At 37.2% G+C, this 19800-nt stretch overlaps 2 protein-coding genes across 2 annotated transcripts; both read right to left on the reverse strand.

The window, feature by feature from the left end:
* Positions 1-3154: 3154 nt before the first annotated feature.
* On the reverse strand, positions 3155-4226 carry ascl1b (achaete-scute family bHLH transcription factor 1b). Its single transcript, XM_067401317.1, has 2 exons — positions 3553-4226; positions 3155-3280 (listed from the first exon to the last, which is right to left on the reverse strand). Exons 1-2 carry the CDS (start codon positions 4115-4117, stop codon positions 3249-3251), a joined length of 597 nt encoding a protein of 198 aa, XP_067257418.1. The 5' UTR covers positions 4118-4226; the 3' UTR covers positions 3155-3248.
* Positions 4227-10984: 6758 nt separating this feature from the next.
* On the reverse strand, positions 10985-18416 carry si:ch211-210p4.6 (malignant fibrous histiocytoma-amplified sequence 1). Its single transcript, XM_067400544.1, has 10 exons — positions 18329-18416; positions 17062-17929; positions 14518-14806; positions 14243-14429; positions 13973-14157; positions 13372-13868; positions 13030-13169; positions 11854-12052; positions 11619-11686; positions 10985-11537 (listed from the first exon to the last, which is right to left on the reverse strand). The coding sequence occupies exons 1-10, from the start codon at positions 18342-18344 to the stop codon at positions 11524-11526; spliced, it is 2463 nt and encodes an 820-aa protein (XP_067256645.1). The 5' UTR covers positions 18345-18416; the 3' UTR covers positions 10985-11523.
* Positions 18417-19800: the final 1384 nt, after the last annotated feature.

Genomic DNA, 19800 nt, shown 5'->3' on the forward strand with positions numbered 1-19800 from the left:
GCTATTCAGCAGTAATTCTTGGAAGTGTACAAAATAAAATTGTAATATAAAGAAAAATGAAAACCAATATACTCTATTTAGAGAAAGAATAGTACAAATCACCGGTGAATAAGACTCATGATATCATTTACATCCCTTTGGGTCGGGTCAAGTCAAGTCAAGTCATCTTCATTTATATAGCGCTTTTCACAATACATATAGTTTCAAAGCAGCTTCACAGTGACAATAGAAAAAAAATAATTGACAGAGTTTTGGATTTACAGCAGCGCTAAGAAAAAAAAATATTATTCTAAAGTTGGTTTTTGATTGAATTACTTCCGTTGTAAAAATTGTTAATTATTACTTTAGGGGCCGCTTAAATAGTGGTCTACAAAAATAACGGTATTTACTGGCATTTTGAAAAGTTTTTAATGAAAATGACATTCTAAAATGAACAGAAGATGGGGTGGGCTGTGGGCAGTTTGAAACGAAGCCAAGCGATGAGGTCACAACTGCCCATTCTGATAACAATCATCATAAGATAATGAGACAACACAGCTGATCGGCAGGAAATAAACATGGGAACACAAACATCTAATCAGCCACCAGCCTCCATCCCAGTTGAGAAAGCTAGTTGATTATTTAGATTACGTTGGGGGGCCTGAATAAATTCAGAAAGCCACCCACAAAGAGGGCCTCTATCAGACCAGCTCCTCAAACAATCAGAAGCCATGGAGATATGAGTCGCCTCACAACAATGGAAGTGTGGCCGAGAGATATAGGAACTTCAGGAGCGTATTTGCTTACAAGGCCCCTGGCCAGCACCAGCGCACAGAGAATACTCACTGACCACACACGGGTTCACCAAATCACTGTTTGTTTAATCGTCGTACATTACAGGACTAATCTTTCTCTTATCTCCTATTTTTAAACATCACTAATGAAATTTTCTCAAAAAGGGAGTCAAAGCATGAGTGTGGAATAAAACACACTCCCTCTTTTAGATCGGCTGCAGGACTGAGGAGTACATTGCCCAGAGCATGGTTTGTTTTGGGTGTGTGTGATGAAGTTTGGGGGGGGGGTTGGCCCTCGGCCGAGACGGATGACTATTGTGTGTGTAAGAAGGAGTGTGTGCGGAGGGTGCTGGGCAATTTAAGACAGCGTTTAGCATGCAGAGCCAGACAGGGCAAATCAACCTGACTGCACACATCATGAGCCATGAGCGAGAGAGAGAGAGATAAACAACCAAACGCAGAGAGAAAAAGGACATTTTTGTGAAGAAAAAAAGGGAATTTTGTCAATGTAAGACATGAAATCCAAAAATCCAGTATTGTATTTGAGAATTTGCTGCTGCTGATTTGTAAAATAGTTGGAAAATTGAGGCTGTTGTTTTCCACATAACATGCACAAATAACACTGGGATTCCTTCTTTGAGAACTATCCTATGATCTCCAAAATGAGAACTAGAAGAAATTATAGAAAAGAGTCTAGATAGAAAAAAACACAGGGAGTGAAAGATTAAAATTAGTCTGAATGAGGCCCACACCCGGCCCCTTTCATTTGTCACTGGACCCAAATCAGGCTTTTGTGTGAGGCTCTGTAAAGTAGTGTCAATCATTCTGCTGGTGTTTTATCAGAGAGCAGATTTTTTTTTTTTTTTTTTTTTATGAATTTACTCTTCACAAATTATAAGGACCTCTTGCTCTAAGTGCTGATAATAGGTAATACAGACAGAAGTTAGATATCACAATGCCACTCGTACACTGGAGCGACATCAAAGTGCCCAAGACATCCAATCAGATTTATGTTGAAGGCACAATGTGATGAATATGGTGTAGCCCTCACACAAAAGTGCTTTTGTGTCACTTAAATCAGAGGCCATTCAAAATCAGCATGGGTCTGTCTGATTGGATGATGGCGAAAGGCCTTACAGTGCATCCAAACTTCACACGCACAATAGAAAATGCTAATTTTCATGCACTCAGAACCTTAGTGCTTGGTTGACTCACATTTGAAGCACTTTGAAGGATGTCATTTGAAGCAAGAATAGGGCTGCTTTTTGCATGCTACATTTTAAATGGGGAAAGTTTGAACTGCACAAACCTAAACAGGTCTCCTTATCTTTGCTGATAAGACTCCTGTATATATCTAAAAGAAAACTGAAAGAAAAAAATGTGAGCAGGAAAACAGACATTGGTAGGAAATTTTGGATGCCCTCCAGGACAGTTAGTTCATCACCATTAGTCTTCAGTTGACGTCTATTCACAGCCTCCATAGGTTGGTACAGACACATTGGTTACACCACAGAGGTATTCGGGGGTTATAAATTGCTTTACTCTTCAACTTTTTTGTTGTTGCTTAAAAATTAACTGTTCACACACTGTATTCCAAGGTTGTGTCCAATCTACAGCTGCCTGTCACTCTCTTTTGTGCTTATACAGTAAATGACTCCCATTAATTAAACCATGTTGACAAACTCAAAGCCACTTCTTTTGAATATTTGAAATCATGATAAAGTGTATTTGCAGTGGCTATTTCAATGTAAATCGGTGCTATTCTAATATATTTTATACATTGTATATACTTAAGTATCCACATTTGTGCAAAGTGCATTTCTGCAAGTAAAACATTTATTATTTTTTATATTTTTGTGTTAGTTGATTTCAAACAAACACAAGGCAATTATCTGAATAAATAAAGACTTTATTTTACATAAAATAGGGTTTCTCTTCATAAAAATTGCATATACACAAGTTTGTATAAAAACACACAAGTGCACACTTTGATACAAAAGTTATTCATCCAGTACAAAAACGCTGTCGCATATCTAGAACAAAATATAATATACAGGTTGCATGTGGGCTGCCTAGTGTAATGTTAGTGTATTCCCTAACAGATGGCATTTATGGGACCTGATACTATTTTTCCTCATACGTTTAACTACATCTGGTCACCTCGTTATTTGTACAATGTGGAAAAGGAACAAACTGGCTCATTCAGTTGCATTTACACATTACTGCATCAACAGGGCAAAATGTTGAAAACAGAATGGGGTGACAAAACGAAAGTCAGCAGTTTAGACATCCTCGCTCGCCTCAAATCCCGTGCAGTTCTAACGTTTGGAAACTTCTGAGTGTTGCATCTGTGTGCACGAGCACATTGCTGGAAAATGCCCTCTGTGTGTCCAGTGCTCAGTCAATGAACTCGGATCCTTCACAGGCACCAGCAGGCAGTGTATCTCCGACCTAAACCGGTCCTGTGCTGTCCCTTCAGCACCAATCTTTAGTAGTCAGTGAAGCGCCTGTAATAGAATAATAACAGTTATGAGTCACAGGCATACATCAAAAATGAATACAATTCAGTCATACAATGTGTTGGATGAAGGTTTTCAACCAGAAGGTAATCAAGAAGAAGATATAGAACTTGAACTATTTTCTAATGTATCTGTATGTTGTTATACTAAAGTGTCAGAGATTAAAATCTGCTTTTTTAAAACTGGAGGCCCCTGGTTTGGCTGAAGGGCCCCTGGTTCTGTAAAACTTGGGTCTGAAAACGCCTAAAAATTGCTCCTACCTGATTCATATCTGTCGAACCATGTGGTAAAGTCCAGCAGCTCTTGTTCCTCAGAGCTGAGAGGCTCGTAGCTGCCTTCATCAGAGGAGTAAGCTGAATGAGGAGACTCCGGGCCCGCCGAGTACGCGTTGGAGACCGAAGGAGACGGGACGCCGCACTGCAACACAGCAGACACGGCGTCGTGCTCGTCCAGCAGCTGCTGAAGCGCTCGGATGTACTCCACTGCCGAGCGCAGCGTCTCCACTTTGCTCATCTTCTTGTTCGCTGCTCCGTTCGGCACATGCTGGCGAAGCGTCTGGAAGCCCATGTTCACCTGCTTGACACGGTTTCTTTCGCGTTCGTTACGTCTGGCCACCGCCATGGGCTGCTGCTGAGGGATTGTATAGCCGAGTCCGTTGAAGGTCAGTCTCCTCTTGCACCTGAGTAGCTCTGGGCTGCTCGAGCGCTGTCTCTTCAGCACTTTACACTCCCTGTCCTGCTTCGCATGAGGCACGAGGGTCTCCGATAACGGCTGATAAAACGAGTCTTGACTAATTTGCGTCGTAGCGATGACAGTTGCGTCCATGTCGCGTGAAATAAATAGATAAATAGATGAGGTGAGGAGTTTGCAAGTAATGCGCCGCTCTCGTGCCTTTCGCGTGGCTCGCAAGAAGAGATTCACCTGTTTGGCGAATGATTTGAGGGGAAAGCAACTTGCTCTCCCTTTTCTACACGTGCGCCACACCTCCACCCCTATGGCAAGCCAAAGTACTCACAAACGCCTGGTCGGACGACTGATTGCACACTGACGCGTCAAAAGCGCGCGTTTTGGCAGCAAAACGCGCGTCCTCGACGTGTGATTTGCGTTAAGAACGCGCGTTCTTAACGCGCGCTTTGGTATCATGGAAAACGCGCGTCAAGAACGCGCGTTTTTGTGTACCTAAACGCGCGTTCTCGACGTGTGATTTGCTATTAAAACGCGCGTTCTTGACGTGCGCTTTGGAGTGACAAAAAACGCGCGTTTTTGACGTGCGTTTATCATAACGAAAATGGGCGTCGAATACGTGCGTTTTGAGTCAGACAAAACGCTCGTTATGAACGTGTAAACAGGTAAACCAATCAGACAGTGCAAACGTGTGTTTGAAGTGTCCATCAGGCGAAGAGAACGCGCTCTTTCCTTAGTGTTCTCAAAAGTGCACGTCGAAAGCGTGTGCTCACTCTTTAGGGCTTTAAGTCTGTTATAGGTTTAGGACAGCATTATCATTAAACTCAACCAAAACAACATGGAATTATCAAGGATAAATTTGGCAGATGATTATAATTGTTGAGTTATAATCCAGTATAATTAATATGAAATATGCATATAAAAATGTAAAACTATTATTTAAAATAGCCGTGGGGGATGACAGGATAAATAGTATACCTTCGATCAAGGCCAAAACTTTGTAAGTTTGTAAGGAGCCAATAAAATACTACACCACATGTATGATCATCTTGGCTATATATTACGGTGGCGTATTGCCTCATACATAATATTTTTTCCACTCAATTATGTCGTTAAGACATCTTTTTCTCATAATAACGAGATGTTATGTCGTTAAAACGACATATTTTGTAGGCATATATGACGTGAACATATAGGCTACCTTTATCTGATCTATAATAGAGAATTTATCCTAGATCAGTGCCTTTATCACACTTCCGCACTCGAAAAGCATAAGCAAATATAGTGTAAAATACATTTCGATGCCTGTATCGATGGCAATGCCCATAGAATAATGAACACAATATTATAGCCTATGCAGTTTCTAGCCTAATAAAAGAGAAAAAAAATATCATTGGTGTTTCAGTCGCATTTTATTATAGGCCTATTCAAAAATAATATAGCTAAAATACCGGTAAACAGGCCTGACACTACGGATACAACAATAATGCTATATTGTCATTGACCTATTTATCAAAATAAAACTGATAAATGAAAGTGGAGACAATAGCCTACCTCCAAAAATATCTACATTACTTTTCCAACATTTGTGTCATTATTCTTAAAAGGTTTATTGGCCTCGATGAGTCTGAGACTCCCGGTCAGAGATTGTGTCTCAGACGGCATTAAATAATTCGTGAATATTTGTAAATATTCGTGGCTCAAACAGCTGGAAAAATGACTGTGGCTATACTGCAGTTCTGTGGGTGTTGTGTCTAGGCAAGGATATTATCCTTGCCTATAGTTAACTAAAAAAAAAAAAAAACTATTCAAAACATTTATGCTAATCGAAATAAACCTGAAATTTAAGAAAATATAGCCTAAATATTAGTTAAAAATTTAAATATAATTTCCTTTCTCCCCCCTGAGGCGATCCTTTCATTAACCGACAAGATTATGTTAAATTAGAATTAAACGAAATTAGAATGAGGAAAAAATCCCAGGGGTTCAGTTTTAGCCTAGGCTATATAGAAGAAACAACAAAACAGGAGGATTCATTGCATCGCATGCAGCGCTTCTGTGAACGGAGAAGAAACGACATAAAATCTTATAAAAGGAATAAATAGCTTCTTCCTATATAGCTAGGCATACACAAAATATATTAAACCTAAATAATTAACATATTAAGAAAATGAAAGAAAAAAAGTACAAGTACAAAGTTTCGACAAGTAGACCATCTAATATGCTGAGTTTCCATTCATTTTTGAGAAGTTCACTAAAAAGGCATTGCTTGTCTTTATTTTTCAAGCAATGTTTTATTGTGTGAGTACAAATAATAGTTACAATAATAGTTATACCTACACAGATTGGAAATGTATTACTCTTATGACCATAAATGTCTGAGTATTATAAGTTGTTTACGCTTTAATAAAAAAAAAAAAATAAAGTGAACGCGCAGGCGCCATATACTATCAGTTTTAGTAGATAGCATACTTTAACTTGACTTCACAGCCTGTTTATTGTCAAAACAAAATACAGTCAACCAAATACAGAAAAAGTTCCACTGCTCATTTTAAATATCTGTGTACAATCAGAGAGTTTAAATAATAAATAGGCTATAGGCTATAGCATCTAAATACTAGTGCATATGGAAAATATATATTATATTTTTCATTATTGTTCTGTTTTTCTGAATACCATTAAATTGAAAAGATTTGTAGGGGAACTAAAAATACCTAAGTAGTGGTGCCCCCTATGGGATTAAATGCCCCTATGCCAACCTGAAGCCGGGATAGCCGGTGAAAACGAAATTTTTACAAAAAAATACGATAAACATGTATTTTAAGCTATTTTCACAACAAATCCTTTAAATTGTTCTATACAAAATATAAGTATTAAATAAACATAAATTATATTGTCATTCGTTACCTACAAACAATATTTTAAAGCCTAAACTACTAAATTTTGTTATACATCCAAGTTAATTTGCACAAAGGCAGAGTTTAAAAAATAATAATAGTGTTTAAAAGATTACATGTCTTGGAAAAAAATATTAAAAAGAAAATAATAGCTACATATTGCCAATCTAGACAAATACAAAATAGCCTAAAGTTTGTCGATATTCTTATTGAATATTCATGAATAATACCAGGTAATTTAGAATGATTATAATTCATATTTCATTCCCCTAATATTGAAATAATCGGCCCTGTTCCAAACATGTTTTTGCGCATCTGAAGGGTGTGGTTTTGGGACATGAAAGCATTGTTTAACAACATAATAGGCGTAAATATATTTTAACGTCCAAGTGCTAAAAAACAATTGGATTTGTGCCGAATGAGAGCCCAACAGTTTCGATTTAAATAATATTTTAGGCTTTAAAATAAATATTGTTTGTAATGAATGCTATAATTTGTTTATGATTATTTTATACTTTTTATAACTATTCTCATTATGAATACCATTATAGATTTGTTGTGGAAATAGCCTAAAATACATGTTTAAAGCTTAATGCTTGTGTAATGTGTGACATAGAAGACCAAACTCAGTAAACACCATACTAAACCATACTATGTACAGCAAAGATATGAACGCAGTTCGTTTAATTAAGTGTTTTTCTCTTATAGAAAACCGTTATAAAGAAAAAGCTTAAGGTCTCTTAATGTAGCCTACTAAGTGATAGGCTATTAAAATATCAAATTCTGCACGAATACATTTTTCTGTGTAGTACCTATGCTTTCTTAGTAGGCTACAGCGTTTAATATAAGCTATGTCTACACATTTTTCTGGACATCGCTCATTGTTTCTACCTTAATAGGCTACATTGTTTAAATTAATGTTAGCTAACTACATATAGCCTATGTATGTAGGCTATATATGTCTGAAATTAGGCCATAACTTGTACAGTCACCTTTGATAACAGATTATGTACTCCAAATTGTAATGTTAAAGCATTTCCTATAAAGCTGCTTAAAACTATAGGACTGAGTATTGTGAAAAGCGCTAAACAAAATAAATGTAAATCGAACTGATATAGGCTATGAGCTCTATAGATCAGATAAAGGTATAAAGGTATTTTTCGTACACGTACAAAATATGTCGTTTTAACGACATAACATCTCGTTATTATGAGAAAAAGATGTAAAGATGTCTTAACGACATAATTGAGTGGAAAACATATTATGTATGAGGCAATACGCCACCGTAATATATAGCCAAGATGATCATACATGTGGTGTAGTATTTTATTGGCTCCTTACAAACTTACAAAGTTTTGGCCTTGATCAAGGTATATTTATCCTGTCATCCCCCACGGCTATTTTAAATAATAGTTTTACATTTTTATATGCATATTTCATATTAATTATACTGGATTATAACTCAACAATTATAATCATCTGCCAAATTTATCCTTGATAATTCCATGTTGTTTTGGTTGAGTTTAATGATAATGCTGTCCTAAACCTATAACAGACTCAAAGCCCTAAAGAGAGAGCACACGCTTTCGACGTGCACTTTTGAGAACACTAAGGAAAGAGCGCGTTCTCTTCGCCTGATGGACACTTCAAACACACGTTTGCACTGTCTGTTTGGTTTACCTGTTTACACGTTCATAACGAGCGTTTTGTCTGACTCAAAACGCACGTATTCGACGCCCATTTTCGTTATGATAAACGCACGTCAAAAACGCGCGTTTTTTGTCACTCCAAAGCGCACGTCAAGAACGCGCGTTTTAATAGCAAATCACACGTTGAGAACGCGCGTTTAGGTACACAAAAACGCGCGTTCTTGACGCGCGTTTTCCATGATACCAAAGCGCGCGTTAAAAACGCGCGTTCTTAACGCAAATCACACGTCGAGGACGCGCGTTTTGCTGCCAAAACGCGCGCTTTTGACGCGTCCGTGTGCAATCAGACGTCCGACCAGGCGTTTGTGAGTACTTTGGCTTGCCATACACCCCCTTTCGGGCCGCACGCTCCCAAAGGAAGACCCCGCCTCCTGCATGAATCCCCTGCTCGGGCTTCGCGCGCCGGGCGCGTGGCTTTGACAAACTCAAAGGAACTATTCTGTGCGCTCACTGCGCCACGCGTATGAGGCACTGCCTATCTCTGTGAAATCGTGCTCACCCGGCGCACGCGTACATGTGCAGTGTTGATCATTTGATATCAAATAAAACGATGAAGTAAGGTCATTTTTTAAACGTTCAAGTTCTGTTGTCTATCTCTCGGTCTGTATAGTTTGGATAACCCAACAGCACAAAACTGACATGTTATACAAAAAAGTGCCAACAAGTAGGCTATCATGATGGGACAAACATGTTTTTCGAACTTACAGTAGGCCTATATGTATTTCAATAGGATAGCAACAGCATCACCATGGCACTGCCACCGTTTGGTTAGGCAAACAAGTGCCTAAATGAGATATTTAAACACATAACTAACTTTTATCGACTAGACTGCATGTATGGATAAAAAATTAGTCTTCAAAGACTTTTTTTGATCATAATTTAGATTTTGATCCGATTTTTCAAACATCGTCGGGATCAAATGTTTCTACAAGAATAGTGAAACCATGACGACACTGTGTGGATCAGCCTGGCCTAATGAGGTTGAAGAAAACTTAAAAGATTAGTTCACTTTCAAATAAAATTTTTCTGATACTTTACTCAACCCCATGTCATCCAAGATGTTCATGTCTTTCTCTCGTCAGTCGAAAAGAAATTAAGGTTTTTGATGAAAACATTCCAGGATTTTCTCCTTATAGTGGACTTCAATGGTCTCCAAATGGTTGAAGTTCAAAATTACAGTTTCAGTGCAGCTTCAAAGGGCTTGCATACCAGACGAGGAATAAGGGTCTTATCGAGCGAAACGATCGGTCATTTTCTAAAAAAAAATATAAGTGTATATGCTTTATAAACACACATGATTGCCTCGCACGTGCTTCTGCTTTCCGTATTCTCCAAAACGCTTACACTGTATGCTGTACACCTTCCCTATTCAACTTACGGAGCGAACGCGGCACCAGTTTAGTTTTTTTCCGTAAGTTGAGGCGTAGGACATACAGCGTAAGCATTTCGGAGAAGTTGTACAGTTGTATTTTTTTTTTTTTTTTAGAAAATGACCGATCCTTTCGCTCGATAAGACCCTTATTCCTCATCTGGTATCATTTAAAGCCCTTTGAAGCTGCACTGAAACTGTCATTTTCTGGAGGCCATTGAAGTCCACTATGAGGAGAATAATCCTGGAAACCTTAATTTCTTTTCGACTGACGAGAGAAGGACATGAACATCCTGGATGACATGGGGGTGAGCAAATTATCAGGACATTTTTATCAGAAAGTGGACTAATCCTTTAATGAACTTGTGAATTTGTCAGACAATGCAGAATGGTTTATGTGAGGGTTAGGTTAGGGGATAGAAAATATAATTAGCTCAATATAATAGAAGACAACGGAAAGTCTCTACAATGTGTTTGTGCTTGCGCACGCGCATGTGTGTGTGCCTTACCCCAGATTGCACCAAGTGAACTGTCACATTAATAAGTAGTTATACTGTGAATCAGTTTCAACAAAATCAACTGACAGTGACAGTTTGCTATATTTACTCCATAATGAAGTAAACATCTGAATATGAATGAACAGATGGAAAAAAAGCATCTTAACTGAGGCATTCGTCTAATGAGTTTGTGTGAAAAATATACTGTACACACACACACACACGTTTGTTTTTGTGAATTGTGGGGACTTTCCATAGGCCGCAATGCATTTTATACTGTACAAACTGTACTTTCTATCCCCCTACCCTACCCCTAACCATCACAGGAAACTGTGCACACCTTTATTTTCTCACAAAAACATCATTTAGTATTTTTATTAATTCATTTACATTGTGGGGACCGGTGGCTGGTCCCCACGATGTAGGTGAACTCAGGTTTATATTACATCGTGGGGACATTTGGTCCCCACAATGTAATATAAACAAAACCACACACACACATATAAGATAATAAGAAGCAAGTAGACTGACAATATGAGACTTAGTAAATTCCATGGTACTTTGGTATGTGGATAACTTTATTGAACAATTCATAACATGATAAAGCCAGGACTCCACAACAGCAAGACTTTAGCCCTCCACAAGTAGTTCTCAAACAAAATGTGTAACTTAAATGAATAGATCACCCCCTAGCGGTGACAATATGTTTGTACAACAAAACCTATCCACTGAACAATTTCTTACTGAGATTAGACTACAAAAATCTAGTGATTTTTCACCTAAATAATTTTAGATTGTCCATTCTAGACGGAAAAAAAAAAAAAACTTATATTAAATAGGCTACTAGATCATTGGTTTGGAGCCATTATAATTTGCTGTCTCGAAAATATTAAGACATTAGTATACATTTTCTGTTCTTACAGTCAGGTTGATTATTCCTGAATCATGTAAACATAACATACAAGTCAAACTGTTTAATGTGACATTTGTAGTCTGATGTGGGGATCATACCTTTTACATCAAGCCAAGTCATTTTTTTATATTATTATTTGTTATATGTGTCCTCCCCTCAGGTCTAGGCATCAGGAGCTGTAGACAAAAATATTTTAGAATTATAAAAGGCAGAAGAATAAGTGCGTGTTGTATTTCTCTGTAAATAAATGTATTTACTTTTAGGGAACAGCAACTCTGTCCTTCGTTGGTGACTATTACGGCAAGTTTGTTTTTCCTCTATTCCTCTATTAGACAGAACACAGTATTCAGTCACCTGATTTTATCTTAATTTTATACAGTTAAAAACAAGATGAGCCAGACATATAATTTGATAAAAGAAAATGACTACACAATGAAAGCAAGAATGTTCTGTTGAGAACACAAAAGGAAGACAAATCAAATGATGACTTACACATTAAATTTGTTTGCTCCTGAATCTTCTAACCATTCTTTCCAGTCATTCCATTCAAAGAATTCCTCACACCCCTGGGCCTTGCAGGGACTGACAACGTGCTGGTACAGCCCTTGCCACTGCTCTGTCAGTGTGTTCAGTCGTCTCATAATCTCCCTTATCACTCTCCATGCTTTCTGGATGTCTTTTGAGGTTTCAACTACAGGAAGAAACATGTATATGTATAATATAATAATATAGATTTAATACATATATGAAGAAGATAAAAAACGATCCCTTAGTGGTGATAACATTTAGAAAATGTACATTACTATCATTAATTACAATGCAGACTACTTGTACAATGGTTTTTGAGCTATTATAATCCAGTGACATTTTCTATGTATACATACATGTAAAGAAACAATACCACTGAAGAAGGTAGGTTCAGAAATCAATACTTTTATTCAGAAAGGATGCATTAAAAGTGCAGTAAACGATTTCTGAGACTGTTGATATTTGAAATAGACACCCACCCAAACAAACACACCCAAGACTTCTGCAAGCTGTTATTATTAGACAATTACTTTGTTTTTTCTCCTATTTACAGCCAGGACTATGTACAAAAACACAGAACATCCATCTAGCAAATATTCACACAATTGTTTGTATTGATTTCAATTTTCATCAGCATTTCTCAGAAATCTCTTACTGCACCTTTAAATTGATCAAAAGCGACAGTAACGACTTTACTTTGTTACAAAGATTTCTATTTAAAATAAATGCTGTTCTTTAGAATTTTACAGTTTACCACAAAACATTAAGCAACACAACTGTTTTCAACATTGTTAATAATAATAAATGTTTCTTGAGCAGCAAATCAGCATATTAGAATGATTTCTGAAGGATCATGTGACACTGCATCACTGCAATAAATTACATTTTGTTTTAAATTGTAATAATACTTCACAATAATCATGTTTTATTGTATTTTTTATTAAATTAATGCAGCCTTTGTGACCATAAGAGACTTCTTTCATAAATATAAAAAATATATATATATATTTCTGACCGCAAATCTTTAAAAAGTAGTGTAAGTATATTCAAAGTATCTATACTTAAAATTATACAAATGTAAAATAAAAACATGCACTAAAAAAGGCAAATGCAAAATGTAATCAAAAAGAGGGGTCTTACGGTCTTTGCAGCTGATCTCAATGAACGGGTCTTCATCACAGCCTTCTTTGAGCAGAAAGCGTTTGTTGCCACTGCACAGCATACACTGGTCTTTTCCAATCCAGTATGGAGAGTATAAGGAGCATGTCCTGATGACAAGCCTGTAAAGCAAGCGCCAATTTTATATATCATACTACTCATCAAAGGTAATACCTTTACAATTTGAGCAAATCATCCTGGTATCTGGATTGATGATGCTTTGCACATTCCCATACAGCACATAGAGTGAATAAATCAAGAATGTTCTTCATTGACATGTATTGCATTATTTTGTCTAAAAGAAACAAATGCATATGCATCTACCTGTGGAAGAAACCATATGGTATCTCAGGTAGGAAGTACACATGGATGTTGAGGTCCTCTGTATTGTCTGATTCCCACTTCTCCTCTACCTGCTCGTTGTCTGACAGGTAACTTGGGAAAAGACAAGCATCTGGCTCATACACTAATGGATTTGAGGCCACCCAGTTTTTCTTTGGATCGAATTCGTTGGCTTTTGGATTGAGAGGACTGTTATGTTTGGTTGACAAACATACATCAAAGTGTTTTAGTAGCGAAAGCAGACTCCCCTCCTTCTTTTTGGTCCCAACAACCTCCTTAATTAGCTCTTCATCAGTAATGCAGTAATTCTTCTCGAGCTCAGTCCGCACCAGGATCCTAATAGCCACATTGCTTAAGGATGCTTTCTCTTTATAGTCCTTGATCCATCTTTTCCTCTCTATTCCAAGTGCATTTTCTGACTTCAGCTGTGCAGGGGAAATCTTGTTCAGTTCCTGGACTAGGTCATGTCTCACAATTGTCTGTGACAGAATCAAAAGAAATATGTCATTTTAAGTGATAAACTGATTAGTATGGCTATTCAAAGACATGTAATGGTTGTAATTTAAATGTTTGATGCATTAACCTTGAACAACGAGATGAGGAATGATGGTTTTACAAATACAGAAGCCGCCAACTCTGGGATTTCCTTGTACCACATAATGACACCTATTCGGTGAAGATACTGAAGAATTAACTTCAGTTGCTCATTGTCCAGTGTAGCATGTCTATTCTTCAGTTTCCACAGGAGGACATCTTGATTCACAATTCCTATTAACAGGTGCAAATTTCAGAATTAGGAAACTTATTTAAAAAAAAAGAACAAACATTGTAATCTAAAAAAAAAAAAACTGACCATGCTCTGGAATGTCATCTTTCTCCAGAAGGTCTTGGATATCATTCTCCACCTCATAGTAGCATCTAGGTAATGTCTGTTCTAGGTTGGGGAATATTTCCGTGTTTAAAACCTCTTTTTTGATGAGAGTAAGTAGTGTGTCTATGTCCCCATTTTTAGTGCAATCTATAGGTACAAAATCAAGGACCTGAAAACAAAAGGAAATTAAGCAGATCATGGCAGCACATTTTATTGGAAGCACATTTTATTGAATGCGCAATACAAAACCAAATTACCTTTAGTTTGTACTCAGCGAGTCGTTCGATCTGATTTATCTGTTCACAGTTCAAAGAGGGGTCATCCTCAAGGTTCTTCCTCCGGAGCTCTAAATTAGTTGTATGCATTTCAAGCATAGCCTTCACCCGCTCATTGATGTGTTTTTTCTTTTCATTCACCTCAGTCTCATCTTTGCACTGGTCAACATGAGTGCCCACAAGCAGGACCACTGAGTCTGGTACCTTAAGTTGTAGATTTTTGATCCAGAAGCTCACGTTATCTTTGAAACTCTGGTCATCCATGCTGTAACTGTAAAATAAATAAATAAATAAATAAAATTCAGTTCATTTTAATAGTTATTTTAACTTAAAGGGATAGTTCACCCAATAATGAAATTTCTGTCATTAATTGCTCGCCTTCATGTCGTTCGAAACCTGTAAGACTTTTGTTCATCTTCGCAACACAAATGAATGCTTTCGGTCCCTCCATAGACAGCTATGATGCTTCAAAAAGTTTATAAAGACAACGTAAAACTAATCTATATAAATTGAGTGGTTTAGCTCAAATTTTCTGAGAAGATTTGATAATTAATTACAGTAATTAAAGGCACAATATGTAAGAATTTTGGATTAAAATATCCAAAAATCACTAGAACAATGTCATATATTTTGTTGACTTGTTTACTTACATTATCCCAAATGTTTCCAAGAATGTTTAAATCCAGAGAAATAAGCAATTTTACCCAGGACACGGATCGTGTCCATGCGTCACCTATCAATGATATCATACCCACGTTACCCTCAATTTCTGGTTTTATTTTGGAGAAACCATGGAAACACCAAAGACGCTTTAATATATTATGTGTTTTATTAGACAGGTGAGCAGAAAACTAATTGTTATATAGCTCATACAGTAAATATTATTGTTTTAATCACATTTTCTTGATGTACCGTGAGTACCATGGTTTACCACAGAGGTGGGAAGTCCAGGGGTCAGAGAGTAAAAGTCCTGCCATATTTTTATTCCACCCACTGAAGCATTAATGAGATAAATAAATGTTTAATTGAGTGATGATTGACCATTATTGAAGACACCTGATGATAACAAGCAGAATCCCCAAAGGAGAAAATCACTATTTTTAAGTTACCATCATCGAGGTCATGGTTTGTTTTAGTTGAGCTCTTGACCCTTGACTTTTTAATATTAGATTTTGTTTGGGCAGTTTAACTGCATTAGAACCAACCAGACAAGCAAAGTTAAAAGATGGTCAGGTGGTGTTGGTTATGTTTTCACATCATCATTATTAGATCTGAATCACTGAACTCATTACTCAATCATTTGTTTTTGTTTTTTTAAAGCTGCCCTTATCACAACAAAAAAAGATTTATTTTAGACACACAGACATCAAGAATCAGTCTGTGAATCTCAACAGTGGTGAGAGTGATAAAGCATGTTGCAATGCATTCTGGGTGCCACCAATCAAAATTCATCCATGCCTCCCATCATGCATTGCTGCATAAATAAATTATGAGCTGAATTGTCTTAGTAATTTTCTTTATCCTCACTATTTAAATTTTGCTGTTTTTCTGTATCTTTTTAGTAGCTTCTAATGTTGATCTGTTTATCAGAATATCTTGCATCACCGCTGTTGAGATTCACAGGCTGCTTCTTGATGTCTGTGTGTGTCGAAAACTTTTTTTGTGCGTGTGTGTGTTAAGGACAACTTTCAAAAAAAAAAATGACCTCGATGATGGTAACTTAAAAATAGTGATTTTCTCCTTTGGTGAATCTGCTTTTTATCATCAGGTGTCTTCAATAATGGTCAATCGTCACTCAATTAAACATTTATTTATCTCATTAATGCTTCAGTGGGTGGAATAAAAAATATGGCAGGACTTTTACTCTCTGACCCCTGGACTTCCCACCTCTGGTTTACTATGCCTAATATCGATCTTGCTTACTGCAGTGTGCACCAAGTGTTTCATAGTAGCCGCTGAGCGAACACACAGAGTAGCATTATAACAAATAACACAACACACAAATGTACAACAACAACACAAATGTATCTAATATCATAAAACAGCGCTGCGTTACCCCACATACGCATGACCGGAAGAAGCGTAAGTGATTCAATAAAAGCTCTACTGCTCTCTAGCCATGTGTCGCGCTGGTCTCTCTCATTAGCAATTGCTCCAGCGGCCTTGTTCCATTCCAGTGGCTTTCAGCCACACCCTGCTTCATACTACAGTACTGTTAATAAATCTTTAATACATTAGCTCATCCAAGAATATGATTTCTCATTCATTTCATCAAGCTCCGCCTTTGTTTTGAAAAAGCGACCTCTAGTGGCGTAAACTACATATTGTGCCTTTAATGACAGAATTTTCATTTTTGGGTGAACTATCCCTATAAAGTTAATCTTTAAAAAAAATATAAAAAATAAATATACAAATAAATAATAAAGAATAATAAATAATCTTGAATGTCTAAAATGTAAAAATTCACAATAAATTGTAAAAAAAAAATGTTAGTGGAGTTAAATGAATGTTAATGTGGATTTTTACCTGGAAAGGTTGATGGCAAGTATGACAAAAGCTTGAGCTGTTATAAATACATGATGGGTGATGTAGTATTCCTCTTGTCCAGCAAAGTCCCAAAAGAAAAAACGGATGCCATCCCAATCAACTTCACTGATATCAATCCCTACTGTACGATCTGCCTCTTCCACTCGTACAGGGCAACCCTCCTTCAGACTGCGGCACAGAGTGGATTTCCCTGCCATGGAGGTCCCCAGAAACATGGTCTTCACAGTGCGGAAATTTTTGGCGTTTGCCTCAAGCATTGAAAAGTAACTCTGGATATCTCTCAATCCCCCAGCACAGACCTCCCCAGGGGGCTTTCTAAGAGGGTTGCCATTAGCTTTGAACAGGGTTAAACTACTGTTTTGAAAGAGCAGGTCTGGTAGCTCAGTCAACTGGTTCCTCTCTACATAAAGTTCTTTAAGGTGTGAAAGACTCACAATAGGATCCAAATTCTTCAGGCAGTTGTTGGACAGGTTCAGGTAGGTGAGATCTTGGCACCTGTTCACATCCTCGGGTAGCTTTTCAAGCCGATTGGTGCTTAACTTTAGGAACTGAAGTTTCTCCAAGGACGGAAATACATTTTCTGGAATGGTTTTGATATTGTTCTGATTCAAATAAAGCTTCTCCAGTTGGCGTAACCCTCTAATCTCCACTGGGAAATCACTGATCTCATTCCTGGTCAGGTTGAGCTCTTTCAGGTTTGTCAGTTGCGAGATACCAGTGATTTGTTTGAGTCTGTTACGCTGTAGATCTACCTTGACTGCATCTCCACCTCTCTGGAGTAGCTCATTGGGAAGTACTTTAAGTTTCTTTCCAGAAAAGTCATCTTCTTTATTGCCGTTTTGATTTCCTAAGGGAATATTATTGTTCATGTAAAAAAAAAAAGTGTAATTTTATACTTATTAATGTTTAAATATTATAACCAGCATACTCATAACCTATTAATAGATGACTTGGAGAAGCAATGCATATATATATTTCAACATAAATAATAAACTAGTGTTTTCTTTCTAGGCAGAATAAATAATTATAAATAGTAATAACAAATAGAATTAATAATAATAATAAATAGAATAAATAGTTTTCCAAGATAAGTAATTATTATGTCCACCACAATGATACAGCAAAACCCGAGAGTCACCCTCACTATGGACAATTTATTTAAAATATATGGTGTTCACTAATTAAAATCACACAAATCTGTAGCATTCGATCGAGATAAAAAAAAAAAAAAAAAGTGTGAACATACCATTTAAAGAAGGCATGTTGTTGAGATGCGAAAGAAACTCTTTCGCTCGTATGTGTGTCTGGTAAGTAATCTACTTCCTCATGTCCCGTGGAGCAGAGTAGGGAAGGACTTTTAACAGAGCAGTACTTTCATTTTCAAGAAAATGCAGCAGTATCTGTTTCGAATTCGCTCACGTGATTTACAGCCCTCTAAAACCAAGGCGGCACTGCAGTGCCATCATCTGGCTAAAATGTGCAACAGTGTGCTTAAGAAAAGACTGTAGTAACGAAGTAACAGTTTCAACTTAAAAGTCACCATGGAGTCAAAATTAACCATTCTTATTTTTCATGGATTATTGCAGTATTTATTATAAATGATTTATCCGCGCACATCTTTTTATTACTATACATGTGCACTTGTAAACAATCAAAATAACTTCTCCTCCCACATGCAGCAACATCTCTTCTCTGATGACGTGTCCCATGAGGGCGGGACCAGCTGTCACTCACATGAGATTGCAGCAATAGCAAAGCACAACAGGGTTTCCTTAGGCCTACTATTTCCATTTAATTTTCTCCAACTGATTCTTTCTTTCTTTTATTCTTTTTTAATATTTATGTATGTTTGTATGTATGTATTTGCTTTCATGAATTAGTTAAAAACTATTTATACCAGGGGGCTGTTGAATGCTTCTGACTGGTTGATGGACTTGTACAATTATTTTCCAGTAAACACACAATAAGAAGTTCCAGGGGGGGTATTCCAGAAAGCAGATTATGTGACATACCCGGGTATGTTTAAAGGTAAGTAAGCGGTTAACCTAAACTTTCGGTTCCAAAAATGGAGGTTACTTTCAGGGCATGTAAGTAACCATAGCAACTTACTCTCTCAACACAACCGGCTCCAGATTAGGTTCTGTTCCAGGGTTAGTTTACTTCAGAGGCATGCAGTGCCCTGCTGATGAGGCTCCAGTGGGTGTAACAGATTGCTCACAATAGGCTTGCAGATCGGAGTATGACTGCTTACCGACACTATGGGAACACCTTTGGTGTGATGAATGTCTGAAGCCCTTATACCATCACTGCATTTTATTGGCCAGTAGCACTTAGCACCACCTCGAGAAATAATTATGTAATTTATGCTCAGCATGCTACGCATGATTTCATAATTTCATTATGATTTTATTTCCTTCAGGGACATAATCTTCTGCTGTCCGTCGAAAAGATATATAATTTTTTTAAAGCAGTATATTACTCCTCTCTGGCCAACACAATGAGTTTCCGAAAGTGTATGGATGCATCATGCTACAGGTTCATCACAGGCTCATGATGACAGGTGAGTGGTGCTTATAGCAGCCTATCTGATTGTTGTCTCTGTGATAACCTGTGTTTGTAACCTGGTTAACCTGGTTCTGCGGTTGCCATCATTTGGGTGATGCGATAAGCCTGAGTGTATGGAGAGTAAGTGAACAGAATTTCCCCTTCTCTCTCTCT

The sequence above is a fragment of the Chanodichthys erythropterus genome, chromosome 11 (genome assembly GCF_024489055.1).
Source record: "Chanodichthys erythropterus isolate Z2021 chromosome 11, ASM2448905v1, whole genome shotgun sequence".
NCBI lineage: Eukaryota > Metazoa > Chordata > Actinopteri > Cypriniformes > Xenocyprididae > Chanodichthys > Chanodichthys erythropterus.

Excerpts from the sequence above, each read along its gene's own strand:
- ascl1b (XM_067401317.1), bottom strand. The coding sequence starts at position 4,117 with ATGGACGCAACTGTCATCGCTACGACGCAAATTAGTCAAGACTCGTTT. Across the intron at positions 3,281-3,552 it reads GTTCGACAGATATGAATCAG|GCGCTTCACTGACTACTAAA; the intron begins GTAGGAGCAATT and ends ATTCTATTACAG.
- si:ch211-210p4.6 (XM_067400544.1), bottom strand. Across the intron at positions 13,170-13,371 it reads CCATATGGTTTCTTCCACAG|GCTTGTCATCAGGACATGCT; the intron begins GTAGATGCATAT and ends CTTGCTTTACAG. Across the intron at positions 11,687-11,853 it reads GGAGCAAACAAATTTAATGT|AGGAATAGAGGAAAAACAAA; the intron begins GTAAGTCATCAT and ends TCTGTCTAATAG.